At 39.5% G+C, this 16,125-nt stretch overlaps 1 protein-coding gene across 3 annotated transcripts in view; it reads left to right on the forward strand.

Moving 5' to 3' along the window:
* DTNA (dystrobrevin alpha) overlaps positions 1–16,125 on the forward strand; it is a 187,340-nt gene that overhangs the window by 143,661 nt on the left and 27,554 nt on the right. For all 3 annotated transcript variants that reach the window (XM_082499289.1, XM_082499287.1, XM_082499288.1), the window contains 4 exons: positions 4,877–4,954; positions 5,567–5,659; positions 12,599–12,686; positions 15,177–15,274. In XM_082499289.1, the coding sequence (XP_082355415.1) occupies positions 4,877–4,954; positions 5,567–5,659; positions 12,599–12,686; positions 15,177–15,274 (357 nt within the window). The remainder of the gene's footprint in view (positions 1–4,876; positions 4,955–5,566; positions 5,660–12,598; positions 12,687–15,176; positions 15,275–16,125) is intronic.

Consider the following 16,125-nt stretch of genomic DNA (forward strand, 5'->3'; position numbering starts at 1 on the left):
ACCTCTCATCTTAGTGACCTAAAAGAAGAGCCTATTTCATTCGGCATAAAAGAAATATGCAGTTGGATAAGAACAGTTTCCCCATGTGTTTTTACTGTGGAATGTGATGACCTTTCTTTTTTCTTTTTTCATCAAACCATCAGCATTAGCTATAATTCAGTAAGCAAGTACTGAGACCAAGGTACTTTTCTGCTAAATGCCAAGTTCTTCAATCTGTATTAGACTAATAACAGCATCTTCATTCATTCTTTTAGGTTTTACTATTATTATTACCCTGGGAGAATCAGGCCTCATTAGCAGAAGCTCATCCTCTCGTACATCAGAGAAACAGACTATGACAGCTCTGTTTGCAATTGTGCTGATTTTATATTAAGTGCTCCATGATTCATATTATAATAAAAATTGTACAAACTCAGGGTAAAATTTCTAGCTGAACATAATCAATGCTGAAAGCTCTGCTGGCTGTGTTTTCACTGCAGATAACTTAAGGTTACTTCAATGTGTGTTGCAATCTAGTCCAGAGGTTTCAGATACCTTTAAAGAAAGTTTTTAAGTAATTAGAATGTTTATGCAAAGGAGACTTGGCACAGACGACATTTGTAGAATTCCCATGATGTTTATTTCAGGTAGTTGTGTTCACATAAGAACATAACCATTCACAACCAGTTTCTCCCAGTAGCAGGAAACGCTGAATTCGGCGCACACCAAGTCATTCTGCTGCTGGAAATGGATATGGTATCATAAGTTCAGCACAATACCATATTCATTTCTGGACTCACGGGTGAAAAGGGGAAATTAACTGGAAAGGAGAAGAATCTTATTAGAGGAAAGATCTTTGATAACTAGTAAATACAATGACAAATTGTGGAGAACAGCTGAAAGGAGAATGAACATTATATGTTCTTTGCAGTTTAATTGTGTCTAAAGCACCAATTTTGGGTGGGTATGTAATTATTCCCAAGCTCAAAGGAGGTTGGATTCAAGCTTTACCTGAGGTGCTTCTTACTTTCTTCAAGCCACTTCAGAATCAAAATCCCTTTAAAATTTCACTGCTTGCTTTCCTAGTTTGAGCCACCATGTCCATAAGAGTGTTCATGAGGAGTTTGGCATAAAAATTACAAGCACCTTTCTTCTAAATTTATACAGTGTGCAAATTGATATCAACAATATGCTCTGTACAGCTCAAGAATCTTTAAAGATTATATTAGAAAAGAAACAACAAATCTGTGATCTTCTCCCAAATATCCAATCACAGTCACTTGCTGCAATGATAGCTAATCTGTGATTAAAACCACAAGTCCTATACTTATTTTTATTGTAGCAAATATTCCGTTTTTAATTTCACATTTGTTTTTGTGATCTCCAATTACCTAGAGGGCAGCAGAACAAGGGAATATTGCTGCAGAGTAGGTAATGCCCGTGCAAACCCAATGAATTGGATACGTTATGTCAAAACAGGTAAATTGAGCATTATAGAAACTTCTGTCCAGTCAAGAGGAATAACTCTGTACCCTGAATTAATGTTTTCTTCCTTATTTGGATTCTTTTGTTCCCCAGCTGCACTCTGTCAGTGCTGCCTTAAAGTACATAGCTACCATAGCAATGGATACAATCTCTTTCTCTTTCTTAATAAATGTCTTCTTTATATCGAATTATAGGTCTAAGGTGGGATAAGATGAAACAGAACATTTTTTCTTGCATTTTTCTCAGCCTCCCCCCCAGCTAATACATTTTGTTCTTCTAAAGGTGTCATAAACTGGAATAAATGGAGTGATGCAGCACATTCTGATGAACTTGAAATTACTTGGCAATTCTTTGGTAGATGATAGAAAGAATGCACTATGGTATCAAATGCCCATAGCCAAGGAGAAATTGAGTCTTATTTAATGCTGAGTCAGAGTACCTGGTGCCTTTTTTGAACTCCACGTAAAATCTAAAAAGAATTGGATATTCTGCCTGGGCGTAGTGAAAGATTAGGCCAAATTTACAGACAACATCTAAGTTTGGAGCAAAACATACTGGTTGCTGCTGTTGTCCATGTTTCTATCTCTAAGGAGTGTGGTAGACTTGAACTGCATGTCACCTTCATACATTGTTTTCAGAACAAGATGTCTTTATTTCATCAACAGTATGCTGCCTGCTAAAGGAAAGGTTCATATATCTGATTGTTTAGTAGCCACGTAGACACTAAACAGGCTATAACATTTACACCAATATTCTTAGGCCTACATCTTTGTAGATATCTGCTCAGAGTTGGAGGTTTTGTCTCTTAATTTGGATGGGGAAGCATTCTTTGGCTTCTTACAAAATGTTCCATTTTAACAGGGATATATCTTTGAAATATATGTTCCAGAGAAACACACTGTGGCCAAAACAATCTCAATAGATGTATTTTGGGGAATATGTGGATGTAGGAAGCTGTGGAAGGAAGGACAAATGTCACCCCTTCCAAATGATGGAAGGTTGAAGGCAGAAACAGGGACAAAGATCGAAGGGATTATACAAGACACAGCCTAACCTTAAAAGATACTGAAATTATAAAAGAATTAGTAAGGACCAGGAGGATAATTAACCAACAGAAAATAACCAATGTGGATTTGTCAAGAAAAAATGATGTCAAACCAATTTACTTCATGGTAAAAAAGAAGCAGCAGATATGATACAGGTTGACCTTAACAGGACTTTTGACATAGTCCCAGATGACACAGAAGTACCCAAAGGAAATATGGACTAGGGAAAATTAGTATAAGATTAACACTGAAAATTAGTAATTACATTTTCAAAAGTTTTCTGTCATTCTAGGAGGACATATCAGCTGGGATTCTTGAAGGCTATTCTAAGTCAGACACTATGCACTGTTTCTTGTAGTGACCTAGCGGGAGCAATAGAGTGAGTGTATGCAATTTGTAAATGGTACAAAGGTTGAAATAGTTATGGGAAGGAGTGCTTGGAGAGCAGTTTCTAAATTAAAAAATGAGCTCAGTTGCAATGGTAGTAATTGATGTCCAAATGATCTGAAATCTGTTAGAGCAAACTCAGTAATTGTAAGTGAAAAGTGCTGTAGTTTGGACAGATGAGTTTTGATCACCAGCAGCTGTCAAAGCTTGTCCAGGAAGTGCAAATAATCAAATAAAAGATGGAGCATAATTGGATGGACAGAAATATTTTAACAGGGGACCTAGCAGTTGCAGTGAACCACAAACTAATTGAAGTCAGCAATACAATTGTTAGATTGCATCTGACCCTGGGACATCATGTGGAAAGCCATTAAAACTCATTCCCTGAAGGAGGAGACATCTGCCTGGATATTTGCACCCAGTGTAGGGCAACAGCGCAGGGACAAATATGCTAACCGGCATGACAGAGTCCAGAGGAGAGACACAAACATCAGAAAAGCTTAGAAAACAACTGATAAGAAGGGGTTGCAAGTTTGCTTAATCAACTAGAGAAGGAAATGGACATTGATGGGCATGATATCAGTTGCTCAATGAGTAACGGTTGCTTGCCTGTCCCTCCATCCTAACTGTGCTGCTTTTGGAGCATAGGAGAGGAGAACTTACAGTTGGCAGAGGGAGCATCACACTGCTCTGTTAGAAAGCAAAGCACCAAATCTGCCCAGGGTCTTTGGTCTCCCATTGTGGCAACGTATGTATCTTTAAGAACCAAAAACTGCATTTTTGGCTGAAATGGCACACCCTGCACCCCTTGAATGCGTTTTCCTTCTGTAACTGGGAAGAACATGGATGGAAAACGTACCCTTCTAGATGGTGTGGAGCATGTTTATCTATGTGGGTATCAGTTCAGTGGAAGCACAACACACGTAAGTAGTGTGTTGATGGGCATAGAAATATGAAGCAAGCGTTTGTTCTTGCTGTGCAGTACAGCATTTCATTCAGCCATCTTCCAAATTGATTATAAATCAATAAGGCTTGGGTTCTTAGGACACTCTTCGCGGTACCATCCTATTCAGAACCCCACTGCCAACCTTGACATCCGGAAAATAGGGGAATGGCACACACCTTATTTGACTGAATTCCTCCTTTGCCTCAATATTAAAGGGTTTGAACTTCAGTCCATCAGAGCCACATGTGCTCAGATTTGTCATGCATCACATTTGTGCAACATTGTCTGCCTATACACACACGCACCTGGATACACAGGTGCACGCATGCTCACACGCCTGTCTTTTGATCAGACATTTACAGTATCAGTAGCCAAACCAAAAAATAAAGGTGAATAATTTTTTAATTGTAATTTTTTTCTTTGTTGTTTTTTAAACCAAAAATTCTGCAGCAGGAAAGAAAAACTAGCATTTCAATCTCTGCATTTTTAGCCAGTGTTATCTTATTAACATTAGCATTGGGAAAGATGCAATTACTGCAATACAATACTGTGATTAAGAAAAAAAAAGTGAGTTTGATGAACTTTTTTTTTTTTAAATCAACAGAAGAAGTGTGTGCCATCACTGGATCTAAATAAGCAGTGTTCCATAAATTACTGAAACTATCTTATGGCAAATATAGAGAAAAGCAATTTAGCTGTTATGGTGAAGATTTCCCAGCTTGAAAGCTGCATTTAAGATGATGTTTAGCTCAGGCTCCCCCTGGAAACTACACAAGCCTTCAGCTCTCCTTTTGTGAAAGAAGCACATTTTGTCTTTTTTGTAGTGAAGGCTTTCTAGTTTGCTTTTGGAGAACAGGAGGGAAAACGCTAATTCCTGACTTTGCATTTCCTGAAGTTTTCTAAAATTTCTTTAAAGCTTCTCTTGTCATTTTATTCAGTCCAGGGCAGTTGAGTGAGTTTCTCCAAACTCTGTTCTCTAATGAATTTCAGACATCACTGTTTACCCTCTTAGTTTTCCTGTCTTATTAACTAGCTCTCCTTCCAAGAACACTGAAGTAGAACAGAGCAAACTGCTGGCTAGGGCTGCTCCAGCTTTCTTGAAAGGCAAAGGGTAAGTTAAAGAGAGAGTATGTTCATAGCTTGCGCTAACACAGCTAAACCAAAATCTTTTCCTCTCTTCCTCCTGCTTTTAATGTATTCTATAAACATCTTTCCTGAGAAAATTGTGATAACCAATTAACCCAGTGAACTAAGTAGGGCATGTTTAAATATATTTATCTACACCTGGATGTGTGAGGTCTTGATCAGACACTTCCAGGCAAATCCAACTTGTGATTTCAGTATGTTAATCCTGTGTGTATATATGTTAATGTATATATGCAATCCATAGTATATTAAGGCAAATAGTGCCGACCTCACAATCTGCTGTGTTTTGAAATAAATGCTGCTGTACAGCTCCAGCCCCTGGCCTGATCTGGCATCTCACTGATTTCTGGAGCTGGCTCTGTAATTGAATGGGATTCTACCATCCCAAGCTGTTAAAAACTTAACATATAAATTACAATAAGAACAAAATAATTTCTGCACTTTTTTTTTTTCCTAAGAACACTTAAGTACTCATTCCTAAATTCCCATTTCACAATCTCACTTGCTCCTGCTTTCTCTGTTTATTTCCCTCTGTCTGTCCGGACTGCACCCTCTCTCTCCCCCGACCCCGTTTCAGGTTACAGTACAGCCTCGATGTTGCAGACAGGCTGGCCGATGAACATGTACTCATCGGGTTGTATGTCAACATGCTGCAGAGCAACCCCGCACGGTTAGTGCAGGTTTGGCACCTTTGGGGAACCCAGGAAAGGGACGTTGGTCGGCCAAATGCTCTCACTGTCTCCTCCGGGCTACGAGCTGAAGCAGCTCTTTATGAGCACTAACCTAAAGGGAATGCGTGTGAATATGGGGTATGTCCTCCCAAAGGTGGTGGATTGGGGCAATTGCTGTTATTCTCTCTGGTGATGTTAAGCAGCAAGGTATTGCAAATAACTGCTTAGTTAAGAATGGCTGTACAAATTGATTTGGGGTCCCATGCTCTAGTCGGTGCAGGACTTGGTGATAGTACAGAAATCTTCATACAACCATGACTAACAAGTCCGTGTTTTCAAGGTAATAGTTTTTGAGGTGATATATAATTTGTAGCTTCACCTTACCTTGAAAGTAAGAAGTGGTAATAGTATGTAAAAAATTACGATGACGATGACAATAATAATAATAACTACAGGTATTTGCTTATTAGCCTAGTGCAAGAAGGAGTTCATTTCAATTTTTACATATGTCAGGCATTGTTTTGAAATCTGCCTGATTTCTGCATTGTTTGAATCTTGTATATAAATTTGCCCTTATCTTTCGTTCAGACTCAAGTATGACAATTTTTTTAAGGGGTGCCTCGAACATAGTTCATTATTTCTGCTGGAGTGAATACGGAGCTTTGTCTACTAAACCCACCTGCTGTCCCAGCGCTTGTGGATGGTGGCATCGCAGTGAGGCCGTCCAGGGAGGGGAAATGCTGGCTTGCCTCTCCAAGTGCAACAAAACTCTAGAATTTGCAGCCCTGTACCAGCAAGGTGGTGAGCAGTGTAGTATATGGCCCTAGAAAATGTGGCACTGAACAGAAAACTGTACAGTGTTTCCAACAAAACTATGCTCATGAGGTTTTGTTTGCTCTTAATGAACCCTTCAGTTTCCTGTACTGCTATTGCAGAGTATTTCCCAGGTTAAGAGAAACTCTCCATTTGTTCTTATATGTAGAAGGTAACAGGGAATTTTATTTGGGATGGTAAATGCAATGGTTCTCTACAGTCATACAAAATTCACTTCTGTGAGTAGCTCCAGTTGAAAATGGGAGTAATTTGCCATGCCCAGTGGGAAAAAAATCTATCCTTCATTGTTCTGGGTCTGCTTCTTTATTCCATAGCCCAGTGCAATGTGCCAGTGGGGAACAAAAAGGCAAACTAGTTTTTAGTGAGGAAAATGAAAACCATTTGTTCAAAACGGAAACATTTTGAAGGGGAGTTTCATTCCTGGAGAAGCACTTCCAGAAAGCAGGCTTATTGAGTAATATTTACACCGTGGCTGTGAAAACGAGCCGTTGGGGGCATGTGTGTAGACCAGTCATTGCCCATCCGTGATTGAGGACAGGAGCACACTACCACTCGGTCTCATTTGACAGGGAGAAGGAAATGTGGCCCTGCCTACCATGAGTGACTTACTTGATACAGTTGTTCAAGAGGCGAGCAAAGAATAGATGTGGGTTAGAGTAATTTTTGGTGCTAGGCTGGTTTGCCAGGCATAGCATTTTGGATGCCATGTCTGTGATACATTTAGTTTCAGTAAGGACCACCAGTTAGATCTCCTTGTGAGTGCCTGGCCTCATCTTTACCATCTTATCCTCTCAGTTTTGTCCGGTATATTCCAACTTGTTCCTTCAAGCTTTTGAGCCAACCTCACCAAATCATAGTACATTTGAATCCAAATATGCATATAGAAATTATGTGCCATAACATCCTTCAAATGTAATGGTTTTGAGAGATGAATGGAGAGTGACTGATAATGGCTTTAATTGTTTAAATAACTGATGCAAAGCGTAGTACATAACATCTGATTACTGACATTAAATCTCTTCAGTCACAGCATCCTCAACGAGAAGCAGTCTCAGTTATTTGTATAAGATACCAATTAGATTTTGACAGAAACGTAACCGAGAGGGACAGCAGTCTTAGTCACGCATCAGACCATGCTGCATTGCTATTTTCTGCTTTGCTGCAATGAGATTGGTAGTAAAGAAAGTGAATGGTTATATTTTGGTAAAGAAAAGAAGAAGAAATAAAACATTGCTATCCTGAAGGTCCTGTGTGGAGCCAGTTTCCAGGAGAGGTAGGTGAGGTGTCTGCAGGACGCTCAACTGCTGCATCTCCTATAGCCTGGGGTGGCATCTTCTGGAAATGTGAACTCCTTCTGCCCGTGCCCCACAGGGGCTGGATGCAGTTTGCTGGAAACCCACGCAGCTGTATTAGGGTGGTGCTGAGTTCAAGTTATTTCACCCTGCAGCTCAACAAGATTTGGTAAATTGAGTAAAGCATGTAGTTAACCATAATCAGGGAGCATCTGATTTAGGGGAGGCTGCAACTAGCCAGCTCAGCTCTTGTGTCTGCCTGCAAAATACAGTGTGTACATAACCCATACGTGCCATCACGTATTTTCAAGTGCTAGTGGCAGCCAAAGATGAAAAGAGGAATGCTTGTAGCTGGGGTTTCATCTGCGAGAAAAACCTGCAGAAATACTTTGTGAGCATAATACATTAAATTATCTTGAAAGCTATATAGTACCATTTCAAAACAAAATGAGGTGGGTTTTTATAGATACTGAGTCAGGCTAATTTATAGTAGCTAATGATCAGTCTCATATAGCCCAGTATACCTTTTTTCTGTTTTAAGTGTAGCTAGTATTTCTATTTTGAATTTTTTTTAATTAATTAAATTATTTTCACTGCTTATCTTTATATTTCATCTGCAGTTATTTGATACCACAACTAGAAGTACAAGTTTTCCTTTCCGTCCCTCACAGGCTAATAAGCTACTTGAGGGTTTTTAGAATCCAGTACTCCAGGGCAAATTAAGAAACAAGAGGAAAACTTAATTCATTATTTATAGTAACTGTATGGGTAGAAAAAGTGTCCCTTAGCCAGTTGTTTTGGTTAATGTAATCGTAAAGTGTGTTTTAACATGTAAAACCAATACTTGATATTTAATTTAGTGCGTCTTTAGTGTCTGATTCTAAAACAAAACTTTAAACTGCAAATAGTTTTCCTTCTTGTTCATGTAAGCTAGAGACCTTACATAGTTTTGAATATTAATTCTACATATTTCAGTCTTTTCCTTCTCAGGTGTAGAAGAAAACAAGATAAAATATATTATAAGTAGGAGGTTATTTTTCTTCCATAGAAACTTACTTTCTGATTTTTTTATGTTATACTGTGTAGTACTGCAGTGAGTCATATTTCTGTACTATAAAAATGCCATGTTATTCTATGGTATTTTAAAAAATGTTTATTAAGTGGGTGTGCACAACAACTAACTCTAGCCAGGAAGGCTGGTCGAATCTTCCCTTGAAAACGTAAAAACATTGGGAGACCCGCTGATTATAGGGGAAATGTATAGACACTTGGCTACCTTGAACAGAGTTAGTTTTTGTGATTATACCCCCATATTTTAGTGGTATTAATGTTTTGATGGTAAAATCTTGTTGATTCTAAAGTAAATGGCAAATTAACAATAGCAGAGGGCTCAGATGATGTGTCTCAGTTTAAAGTGCCTTAAAACCAGGACAATTTTGAAAGTATCACAGATAAACAATCCTCAGAATACATTTGGTGGGCTGCTGTTAGGACATTGTTCTTATAGCCCTGAAGGTTAGAAACCTACCCTTTAATTTGACAATATTTTCTGTAGTAAATATTTATTAAGTGAAGGTTTGTAGAATAACAGCATGTCATGAAGACCACAATGATATGCCTATTGCAAAAATTTGACAAAAAGACTGGCATTTCTGAGGCTTTTCTAGCCAGTGGTGACATAATTTTAAGATCATCAGGGGACATCCATGTCACCTATCGCAGGGTGCCTACTGCAGAACACACTGATTTGACGCATCTAAAGCGTGAGAAATAGCAAAGATCCTCTGGTGTCACTCCTCTGTTCACAGACTATCATATTTTTCATCCTTTGCCTTTGAGTTTTTTATGGATCTCCTTTAGACTGTGGAATATTACACAGATCAACTAAAGCCTTAAAAAGAAGTCCTATTGCACAGGCAATAGGAGTGGAGGTTCACTCTACATCTAAATGATAATAATTCTGCCAGACCAATTATTGCTGATAATTATAAAGTCTTTAAAGAAAGGGTCGCTAATGGAGAAGCAGTATTAAAACCATTGTTTAACTTTTTTAGAAAAGAAGGATCAGCAGCAAGATATTTGTATGCGAAATGTTCATTTTCTTTCAAAAGGATACCTGAATCATCCTCTTGAGGGTCCCAAATTCTGCACACATAATATTTTAATATTTTAAAGCTTGCATGTATTTCACTGCATCATTGTCCGTGAAGTTGCTGAAGTAAAATAGAAGTGAATTATGGCAGATCAGAACTCTGAGACATAAAAGTCTTGGCAGTCGAGGCTAATGCTGCTGTGCATACCTCTGTGTTTAATGATCACATAGAATAGGTACATTGCAGAATGAAATTTATCTCAGACACTGTAATTTAATTTTCAAAGCTTTGGGGCCAGTGATTTGTGGCATTCATAGACTAAATTTGACGTGCCGCTATATTTGTTTTATGACATTCACCTACACATAAATACATATCAAAGACATTAAATAGCAAGTAAGAATCAAAAATCTGCAGTGGCTTGATTCGTTCAGTAAAGTCATTGTCTCAGGGGTTAACTCACATCTCGGCAATATGTTGCATATTGTGTTATGCCAACAAGTGGAACCATAATCCGTTATTTTTCCAGGATGCATAATGTGGTTGCACATTGCTGTAAAAAAAGGGAATTGATGCTGAATGCTTGCTTTTTTCACAGCCATCTGTTAAGATGTGATGGTTTAGTCATTATGGAAAAATTAAAAATGAATTATACTGCCATGAAAGTAACCCTTGTTACCTGGTTTGCATGGTTTTATGTGTCTGTAAGAGTTGCTTCCCCCTTTCTTTCTCTGGATGACATATCAGGACAGTAGGCATGAGTATGTAAGAAGCAGAACTCTATAAATTTAGAAAAATACCTTTAGCTTGGGTCTTTCCAGAAAGTAAAACAGTTATACCACAAGGATCTGAGTAAGCATAGAATTAAGCAATATATGTAAAAAAATAATTAAACATAACCCAAACCGAAAAGTCAGTGTTCATCTACCACCAGCAGTCCTATGTGCGGTCTGCCACACAAGCTTAGATCACACAGAACCCCTCTGGGTCTGACTTTTCATAGCTTTACTGTTCTTCTAAACTTCATCTTTGTGAGCTCATACGTTATTGTCAGAATGAGAGAAAGATGGTGTTTGTCTCTTTTCCCTTACCTCAGCAAGCCATAAAATATCCACATGACTCCCAGCTTTAGTTTAATGATCAATGAATATCAACCACTACTCATCTTTCAAACATAACTTCTAAATCCCAGTGGACTTAATCAAGCCAACCAAAAGATGCACATTGTTGTTCCCCAAGGTACCTGGGAATAGGAACACAACATTTTTGGAGAAATATTTCATTTTCCTTTTAAAGATGCTGATTCTTCAAAAGCAGAACTTTTTGCACAAGTGTCTTTTTTGTTTGGAAGGCTTTTCAAGTTCAAGATATAATTTCTGGCAAAAATCAGAATAGGATGTCCATGCCCAAAATAACCCTTGTTTTGCACACTCTTTTGAAACGTGAAGCTCTTTCGCCAGCACCCAGTTGCATGCCCTGAAGAGCCCATGGGTAGGGAGGCATGTGCCTGTCTGCCTTCAGCCAAAACATCAGACAGTTGCCAAGGCATAAGAAAAGAGGTCAGACTGATCTCTGGGATAGTCTGCAGGCTGTCTTGCATTCCATACAGCAAAGCATTCTTCTCACCTCTTCTCAGGGACTTCATTTTTTTCTCTCTTGTGTATACTAAAAGTAATGCAATATAGGATTCTAAATCCCAGGATTATCCAAGGTCAACTACGTCCTCTTCATATTTCTTTTTTTTTTTGTCAGTTTATTAGTTTTGGTGGTTCTCTGCAAACTTCTAGATATTTAGAAATGGCAAAGGTTCTCACTATCTTACCTTTTTCCTACTCATCTGACTAAACAATAGCCTCCATTTAAAATAATGACCGCTGGCAAGGGATTAACCTGAGAGAAATATTTACCTCTGATACTGTTAGAAAAAAAGAAAGTAATAAATTGCAATATTTTAAAGGAATCCAGCATATTTGCAGTAAGTTCTTACACTGTCTGAGTAATTTTTATGGAGACCAAAGGCAGATGTTCTTCATAGTCGGTGCTAGTAGACTCCTGCATCCTGGCAGCAGGAGTTGGCTCCAGGTTAAAGTCAGTCTGAGTCTGGGATCAGTGGTGCACTATTATGTGATTCTCTGAAATCTTCGTCCCAAATATCAGGAAACCAAGAATAAAAGAGTCTGATTATTAATTCCTAGATCAGTGCTTCCAAACTGTGGTTCATGAGGCCTTGGTAAGTGCCCTGCAAAACTGTCCTAAATAGTGTTTTCTGTTGCAAATCTGACAAAGCTTCTAAAATTGACCTCAGCAAACACTTGAGGTTCCCACTAATCCGTTTTCCAAAAAGTAATCGCTCTTCTAAGTGATACAACAAAGCTGCAAAGTAAAAACAAATGCTGACTGGTGGCCCTAACCACCTCCCACCCCTCTTTGGACAGAGTAGTCAGCGAGTTGCATTTTGCATGGCCTTGGCCAGGGATTGCAGACCGCTGCTGTTTCCCCCTAAGAGAAGGTGCTGCCTGGCCCCACGAGCTGATCCTTCCAGGGAAATTACCGTTCCACTTCTCCCCTTTGCTCAGTTAACATCTGCCGTTGTTAATTTAGCAACATTTTGCTTCTAAGTTCTGTAATGAGGATGTGTGAGTGGACAGCGTGACAGAGCAATGGTCTTTTTTACCGTGTATTAACATGTCTTCCCTCCTTCCCCTCCAACCCTGTGCAGCGTCCTTGACAGTGCCAGTCGCTTGGATGAAGAGCATAAGCTGATCGCCAGGTATGCAGCAAGGCTGGCAGCAGAAACTTCTTCATCAGTAAGTGTTTTAATTAAAGGAAGGTACTTTCCTTCTGTCGTGTTCCAGGGGCTTGGCAAGATCTGGGAAATTACATCTGACAGTCTTAATGATTAATGAATTATTTTCCCCTATCCTTTTCATCAGACGCTGTTATGCTTTAGTAATAACACTTTTATGCAGCCCATTTAAACAGAAGACTCCGCATACTAATGCATATAATCTATAAACTAATGCAATGGTATTTAAACAATTACAGCAAAGGGAATCTGACATCTTGAACTCAGGAAAGACTAGAAAATATTGTCTGGACTAGCTTTGGTTAAAGGTTAATGATTTACTGCAGTGGAAAAATGGAGTGGTGAATCCATTTTACTCTTTAGTTCAAATATCACGGCCACCGGGGCCCTAAGTGCTGAGGATTTTAAAGAATGATCTTCAGCAGGATGACTGTAATGACCCCCTGCATTAGCCCTGGCTCCCATTTTCATTTCAGAGCAATGATTATTCTGCTCTATGTATCCCAACATAGAAGGTGATTACAGGCTAAAACCTCACTAACTATATTCAGGAATAAGAGAGAATGAAGCAGGAACCTAATTGAAGTATATAAAATCTTAAATGGCACAAATAAGGTCAGCCTAGTTACTTTTTTTCCATCTCAGCACATTTGATAGAACAAGGGACCATAAATGATGGCCAAGTGAAAAGCAGCCGGTCCAGAGTGCCAGGAAGCAGATTTTCACACTGAGATTTACACTGCGGGGTCAATTGAAAGGGCGAAATCAGGCACCGCTCTTCGTGTAAAAACACTGTGACACATTCATCCTGAGTGCAGGCAGGGAAAATGAATCTGCCGCTGCATGCAGCTGTCTGTCATGGAAGATTTCACACTACCTGCAGCTGCGGAGGAAGAGAGAGGTGCTCCTGGTCTGCCAGCCCAGCCCCAATCAATCCCTTCCAGAGTCATGACACACAGTTTTTCAAATTTAAGGCAATCTGTAGGTGATGGTCCTGTTTCCGAAGGATGGCAATTCTTTATGGGAACAAGATTTTCCCATTATGTCTCTGGGTAGAAACTGGTAGAGATCAGTTGTATATAACATGTGTCCGTGATAAGAGGGGGGCAACTTAGGAAACAATATTTAGCTTTTAAATGGAGCTGGTTTGAAGGAAAATACTGAATTTCTCATTGCCATCCATCAGTGCTCTTTGAACAAAAGAGACAGAAGGAAAAGAGAAGGTTTCTGTCCACAGAAATCTTTCCAAGCACAAGAGTAGCACCACATTAGGGGCACAGCAGAAATTTTTAAAGCTTTGCTGATGGTCATTCTGTTTTTTTAAGGAACAAATTGTATTAGTAATACTGGGCATCCAGGATAAAGATCCTGGTTCCCTCTTTATCAGTCGTGACATCCACCAGCATGTACCAGTTCCTTATACACTCTTCTGCTTCCCTATCGTTGGAGTGTTAATGGGAAAATGTATCCATAGCAGAAAAAAAGGTAAATGGTTACAGGCATAACGTACTGTCCTTTCCCTACAGACAGTGCTAATAAAGGTTAGCACTGAGATGTACCTTCATGCTCTCTGAGGGTCCATTCTTGCAAGGTGCCACCTCCTGGAGGAGGAGATGCCTGGCATGACATAAAATTGTGCTTCAGAGTTACATTTCACAGTGTTCACTCAGATCACAGCAGTCAGTGTATTTTTTAATGTCTGGTTCTTTCAGGTTGGAGTTAGAAATAAATGGGTATCTTTGATAGTTGTGGAACTTTAAATGTCTTGCTCTGCATTGTCATTGATACAATACTGAAATACAGGAGCGTGAACAAACAAACCAATATTTGGTTATTGCTGATGAACATGAAAAAAGAGCATAGACCAATGAAGCTGTAGTGAGCACTGTCTAGATTGGTAAGACATGATTTAATTACCACTTAATTTTATTGGGGAAAAAAGCTTCTGCTGTACCTGAAGGACTGGGGAAAGAGCTTTCCTGAAGTGTCACCAGAGTGTATACGAAAACGTGGCCAAGTGGGCCACGCAGCCAGACTGAAACTGAGTACAGCTTTCAGTCGGAAAGTAAAACCATACTTTCAAAAGAAGGAAGCATCGCTGCACTGGAAACACATCCTCTTCTTTTTGGAGAGGAATGCTGTTTTTTGCTTTGGGGTATTCCTCTTGTCTGTAGTATCAAAATTAAGAGCCGTATTACAGGAACTGCCTGCAGCAGTGCCATCGCCTTTTACAATTGGTTCAGAGGAAGCTCCTTGAAGCAATGAATGACAGGATGGTAAACACTGACTCTTATTTTCTCTAGCACTTATCCTGCTTTTACTAGCAATGGAGCCATGCTAGTATGAGCACAACATGCATGCTCTTTTTTTAGCGTAGGCATAGTGTACTGCATTTGCTGTAAGCAGATTTCACCAAACAGATCTGCGTTGAACTCATGGGTACATGCTGGCTGTTCCTCCTTCAGTGCAACTTTCTCTTTTTTTACAACAGCAGCAAGGTCAGCAGAGAGGGGCATCAGATATCTCCTTCACCATTGATGCAAACAAGCAACAAAGGCAGCTGATTGCAGAGCTTGAGAATAAAAACCGGTAAGCATCCACAAAGTACCTGGTTTTGTTCAGTCACTTATATTCTGTATGTTTGTTTACCTACTTCTGTGCAGTGTGCTTATACATGCGCATACACCTCCCCCTACAAAAAGCATAGGGCACAAAAAGGTCCGCAGAATATGACAAAGGCTTTAAAATCCACAGCCACCCTGTGTTTTAATGAGTGTACTGATCAATCGCATGATATAATCATTGATACTTTACTGTTTGCAGCTGCTGTTTGTTAAGAGTTAAAAAAAAAGCCTATCCTGTTTCAAAACCAGATTAACTTTGAGTTGGATCCTCTGTAGCACTATAACACAGAATGATAAAAGGATCAGTCACACTGGTAATGTTACGCTGTCCTGCTTTTATTTGTGAAAAAGATGATTAAAGCTCTCTGGAACACAGTCTGCCTTGCAGAAAGGTTAGCAGCAAGTTAGGCTGCTGATCAAATGAGACACTAGGCATGGATGTGATCGAGACTGAGAGCGAGCATCCAGGAGAAATAGGCCAGCCGGCCCCAAAAAGCAGACACCCGTTTGTTAGCAGCAGAGTATCTGTCCATGGGTATCAGACTGCCTGATGCCATGAAATGTATGGCAGCAGAGCTCTGCTTTTACTGCCGGACTGTAAAATAAAGGCCAGCCCAGACCAGATGGTTTCCTCTCCCAAACTCTGCACTGCCTTCTGTCACCGTGTAATGAGCCACCAACTCCAGTCTCGATTTGTCTTTCATAGTTCAAGGCTGCCTCCTGACCGTCTGCTGTCCAGCACGTTGAGAAGAAGAGAAAAATTCCACAAAGGTTTCAACCTTCTGCTGTGGAGCTTTGTATTAGCCTTTTGACAGC

Source organism: Vanellus vanellus, assembly GCF_965231255.1.
Source record: "Vanellus vanellus genome assembly, chromosome: 2".
Taxonomy (NCBI): Eukaryota; Metazoa; Chordata; class Aves; order Charadriiformes; family Charadriidae; genus Vanellus; species Vanellus vanellus.